General features: G+C 51.6%; 1 protein-coding gene across 4 annotated transcripts in view; it reads left to right on the top strand.

Moving 5' to 3' along the window:
• The first annotated feature begins 1,810 nt into the window (after nucleotides 1-1,810).
• Mov10 (Mov10 RISC complex RNA helicase) overlaps nucleotides 1,811-5,233 on the top strand; it is a 27,283-nt gene continuing 23,860 nt past the window's right edge. For 2 of the 4 annotated variants that reach the window (XM_023701730.1, XM_023701729.1), the window contains exon 1: nucleotides 2,239-2,328. Coding sequence is in view for 2 of the 4 variants with exons in the window: in XM_023701731.1 (XP_023557499.1) it covers nucleotides 2,192-2,328 (137 nt within the window). In the remaining 2 variants the exon portion in view is untranslated. Of the gene's footprint in view, nucleotides 1,901-2,041; nucleotides 2,329-5,233 lie in introns of those variants that run through there. The other 2 variants (XM_023701731.1, XM_004641704.2) reach the window with 2 other exon arrangements.

Below are 5,233 nucleotides of genomic sequence, written 5' to 3'. Positions count from 1 at the left end.
ACTGAGCTATCTCCCCAGCCAGATTCTCTTAATTGTAATTTTTTTAAAAAAAAACCTGTTTTCTTTTTTTATTTTTATTTGTGTGTGTGTGTGTGTGTGGCCAGCTCAGCCCACCAGGGGGCGAGGCTGGCTGGCATGTGGTGCTGGGGGATTGAACCGTGGTCCCTGTGCTTTGCTAAGCTTCTTCTAAGTAGGTGCTTTAGACCACTGAGCCATCTCACCAGCCCCTCTTAATTGTAAATTTAAGTAATGCTTCTCATAGGCTGGATTTGAAAGGTGGGAAGACCATGATAGATACTAGAACTGCTTGTGTGAAAAGAACCACAATTCAAAGTGAAGTTGATTTTTCAGATGAAACTAGAGAGGTTCCACTGTAAGGAAACTGACAGGGCATCAGTTTCTACCCAAGGTTTTACTATATAATACAGCTCTCTTGTGTGTTTGGAGAACATCCAGGAGATAGGTTTGGCCAGAGAACAGGGGTGGTTAAGTGTCCAGAAATAATGACTTACATTTGGTGGTCAGAAGTGAGCCAGACATTTGGTTTGGGTATAGTAGTATTTCAGATGCAAAGCATCAGCAACTTTGAGGAGTTTGCACACAATCCACACCACAGACCACACACTTTTTTCTGTTATTTTTAGTGGTTACAGGGCTTGAACCCAGGGTCTTTGCCCCTAGCTGCGTCCCAGGCCTTTTTACTTTTTTTTAATTATTATTTTTTACTTTTTACTTTTTTAGACACGGTCTCATTAAATCACTGCCCAGGCTGGACTCCAGCCTAAAACCTGCCTCATGGCCACCTTGCATGGCTTGGAGTTTGCCCTCCTCTGGCCTTCGTGGCCTCATAAATAATTGGGTGAGAAAAGGTAAGATTTGTGGTTACTTTCTTCCCTTTTTCTTCGAATTTACATACTGAATTTCTGCCACAAAATAGTTCCCTGTGCTCTATTTTTCGTGAAGCTTTGATTTTCACTGACACAGCATTTCCTGTTGCTAATGCCTGTTATTTCTGGCTTTTCTTTCACGGTTGGCCTTGGGAAAAGATACACGGTTGGCCCAGCGGGAGGCTGACCTGAGTCCTGCTCACAGTGGGTTAGACTGAGTGTGTGGCCTCCTGTGGGGAACTACTTCGGAAAACAGCATTAGCTTTCATGTAGTTGCGACTCTCGTCTATCTGATTTAGTTCTTCACATAACGTAATACCTTTATCCCATTCCAGTTTATGTTTTATTCTGGAGGATAAATGCTACAGGCTGAATATATGTATTTTTTGCTACTCCACCTCCTCTTTAGATAGGCTAAACAGTCTCTTAAGCGCACAATCTTTTCCTGGTACTGATGTTGGTGTTGGCTGTTGATCGTCTAACCTTGCTCTCGGGGCGCTAATTACCTTTTAATGGTTGGGCAACACCTACTGCTAACAAAGACCCGTTAGGGTTGGACTGCAGTCAAGTACCCAAGCGTGTGGCTCAAGGGTAAAGATCACTGCTAAACTTGTGATGTAACGAAGCCTCAGCGAAGCCTGTGCGGAGGGGAAGAGTCAAGTGAGCGTGTTGGTGTGGAAGAACCCCCTGTCCCTCTGTCCCACACGTGCACTTTTTATTTCGGAGATGCTTGCTTCTTTCCCCAAACTTGCTCGACTCTAGTCTTCCCACGTCCGAAGGGAGCAGAGAAAAAGGGGGAGGGGGCGTGCTGCCCATTTCCGCAGTGGTTTCGTCCCAGCAGCCTGGGGGAGGTGCTGGTGAACTGCCCGGGGCCAGCTGCAGCCGCCCGTCCCCGGCGCGACCCTGCCCTTTGCTCTCCGAGGCCCTGGCGGGGGGCGTGGGAGTGCGCCGCGCGCCTGGAGGAGGATCGAAGGTCTTGGCTGCGCCGAGCGGTCCTCGGAGCTAGCGGCCACGTTCGTACCCTGGCAAGCAGCCGAGGGAGGGGGCCGGGGTGAGGGGAGGGACCGGAGGGAGGGGTCGGGCTCCGCGGGCTGGCGGGCGGGCGGGCCGGAGCCGCGCGGAGGGGGAGGGGACGCGGAGAGCGGAGGGGCGGCTCAGGTGGGGAAAGGTGCGGGGAGCCCGCAGGTCCGGGGCCAGCAGGGGCTTTCTTCCCGCACCAGCGCCACCAACTTCCCACCGCGCGGCGACTTTCAGTTTCATTTCCACGGACTTGTGCCTGGGCCGCAGCCGCCGCCGCCGCCGCGATGCCCAGCAAGTTCAGCCGCCGGCAGCTCCGGGAGTCGGGCCAGCGCTTCCAGAGTTTCCTGCTCGCCCGGGGACTGGAAGCGGAGACCGACCGCGAGCGGCTGCGGACTATTTATAACCGGGACTTCAAGACCAGGTACGGACCGGCCCGAATCGCGGGGCCCAGCGCGCCACCGCCACCACCATCGCCACCGCGCAGGGTCGCCCTTCCCGCCCTGGCGCAGAGGGACGCGGCCCCTCGAGGCCCGGCCCGTCCTGGGGCGGCGCAGACCTCGCCCCGCGCCCTGCCCCTGTCCTCGTCCCGCCCGCCCCACGCCGCGGGCCTCCGCGCTGGGGCCCCGCGAGAGCCTCCGGGGACCACGCAGCAGCGGACAGGCAGCCTCGGAGGGGCCAGGCCTCGCGGGAGCGCGGCGGGGAAGGCTGCCGCGCCTCGGGCTTCGCGGGGACCACCCCGCCTTAGGAGGGGCCGCTGCCTCCGAGCCCACGATGTGCGAGAGCCCGAAAGGCCCTCTGTGGGAGGGAGAGTCTCGGGAGGCGCAGAGAGAAAAAAGGCACAAAGTACTTACTCACCAAACCCATTAAATTAGCACCTGTGGCTTCTCCATGGAGACCCAGGGCCAGCGACAGCCTCCTGGAGGCCTCCTTTCCCCCTCGCTGACTGTAGTCTCCCTTTCCTGTTACTACGCCGATGAAAATCAAAGGGACTTCTGTCAAGCGTAGAATCGTGCTTTTAAAAACATCTCTAGCAACAGGCTGCTGCATTGGTCGGAAAACCAAGAAACAACCTAACAGAGATGAATATGTGCATAAACTGGGGAGCGGAAAGTGGGGCTTAATAATAGATCTTCTAAAAAAGACTGGGTCTAGCAGACTCCAGGACAGTAAAGGTTCGGCTCCTGAGATTTTGGGCAGATTTTAGCCCCAGTTAGCAGAAATGTGTTTTGGAGGTGGGAGGAGGAGGTAGAGAGAGTCTCCGTAATGACGAGGCTGTGTGTGGATATTGTTTTCAGTAATAGATGTCACATTTTGAGAGGAGCACTAGGCTTGAGCAACGTCTGAAGAAGAGGCACAGGTGATAAGGGCCCCAGGCTGCTGGCCACTTTAGGGACAACAGCGTTGGGAAAATAAACAACCCGGGAGGCCAGTAAAGACTGATATGCATACATTGTGTATGCTGTAATATGCACACATTCTTCCTCAGCTTTTCCATCACTGAGAAAACAGTGATACCCCACAAGTAGGTGGAAGAACAGGTTAGCTTTGGGACTTGTTTCAAAAGTGGCGTCCACATTAGGCTGGCCCCAAGCAGCAATGTCAGGGTGGAAGAGTTTGGTAGGACACAGCTGCTCTCTTACAGAAAGCAGGCTTCAGAGGAAGAGTCCCAAGCAGAGAGAGAGCGATCCCCTCCAACCAGGCTGCGGTGGGCACACCTCTAATCCACCTCTCAGGAGGCTGAGGCAAGAGCAGAATTTCAAGACCAGCTTGGAGGGGCCTGGGAGATGGCTCAGTAGAGTAATCGCTTGCCTGGCAAGCGCAAGGGCCTGAGTTCAATCCCTAGTTCCGCGCCCCCCCCCAAAAAAAAAAAAAACCAGCTTGGATTACACAGCAAAACCTTGTCTCACCACTACCCCTATTCCCCAAAAAAGAAATGAGTGATTCACATCAAGGTACTCTTGCACGTGTATCAGCGGGTAGTGCCCACATGATTGTTTACCCTCAGTGCAGTCAAACTGGCAATGAAGTGAGCTGGCACACATAGGACGTGCTGTAGTACATGATAGAGACTGGAATAAAGAAAGCAATTAGTGCCATCCAGGGTGGCACATGCCTGTTAGTTATCCCACTACTCGGGAGGCAGGAGGATTGCTGCGAGTTTGAGGCCAGTCTGGGCTACATAGTGAGCTCAAGGCCAGTCTGAACTAATTGTGAGACCCTATCACAAGAATAATAATATAGGGGAACTACCCGCCCCGGGGCCCCCCTCTTGGACAGGAGCTTTCTTTCTCTCAATAAATATATTCTGCTCATAACCTCCGTTTGTTCATTGGACAGAGGTATGAGTTTGCTTTCATAAATTCTGGATTAGAACTTGCTTAGGTAACAAATTTTTATGACCATAGTTTTGTCCACCTCCTGCCCACCTAAGCGAGTTCCCATTCTCTCTACCTTAGCCCCACATGGTTTTACACTATATTTATTTATTTTTTATTTTTATTTATTTATTTATTTTTGGCGGAACCAGGGATTGAACTCAGATCCTTGCGTTTGCCAGTCAAGCGTTTATCCTACTGAGCCATCTCCCTGGCCCCGGTTTTACACTATAACAGTCCCTGGAAGAGACAGCTTCCTGGGGAACTACCCGCTCGGGCCCCCCTCCTGTCCCTCTCTTGGACAGGAGCTTTCTTTCCATAAATATATTCTGCTCATAAAAAAAGAACAATACAACAATTATAATAATTACTGTTGACTCACATCACATCCGCACTTTGTATACATGAATCCACCTTTGTCTACCTACAAAGTGGCTGAATAAAATCCACCACTTTGGATTACTGGAATAGGGGACAGAGATTGAACTGAACTCTTAAATGCAATTGAACTCTTAAATGCAACAAATGCAAATTTGGGATTTGTGGCCAATGAGCAGATGACGGCAGTGTACAGGAATTTACTAAGGAGACATCAAGAGCAGGGGGTTCTTGTGAAGGCAGACTAAAGATTTATATGTAAATCAAAGGCTAGAAATAAGGAACTTGATCCGATAGCAAGAATGAGCTTAAGTCGGGGAATTTTCCTCACTAAACTGATTCAGCAGGATTTTCGCTGAAGTTGAGCAAAGCCCATCTAAACCAAGGGTCCAGGGAACCCAGGTGAAGGCCTGGTCAGAAAATGGGTCGGAGGCCAGGCGTGGTGGCCCAAGCTTGTAATTCCCAGTGCTTGGGAGGCTGAGGCAGGAGAAACATTGAGAGTTTGAGACCAGCCTGGGCTACAGGTGAATTCAAGGTCAACCTGAACTGCATAGGGAGAAAAGACAAAAAAGC

This window comes from Octodon degus, unplaced genomic scaffold, assembly GCF_000260255.1.
Source record: "Octodon degus isolate 3935 unplaced genomic scaffold, OctDeg1.0 scaffold00140, whole genome shotgun sequence".
Lineage (NCBI taxonomy): Eukaryota > Metazoa > Chordata > Mammalia > Rodentia > Octodontidae > Octodon > Octodon degus.
This window is presented reverse-complemented; position numbering and strand designations above follow the sequence as displayed.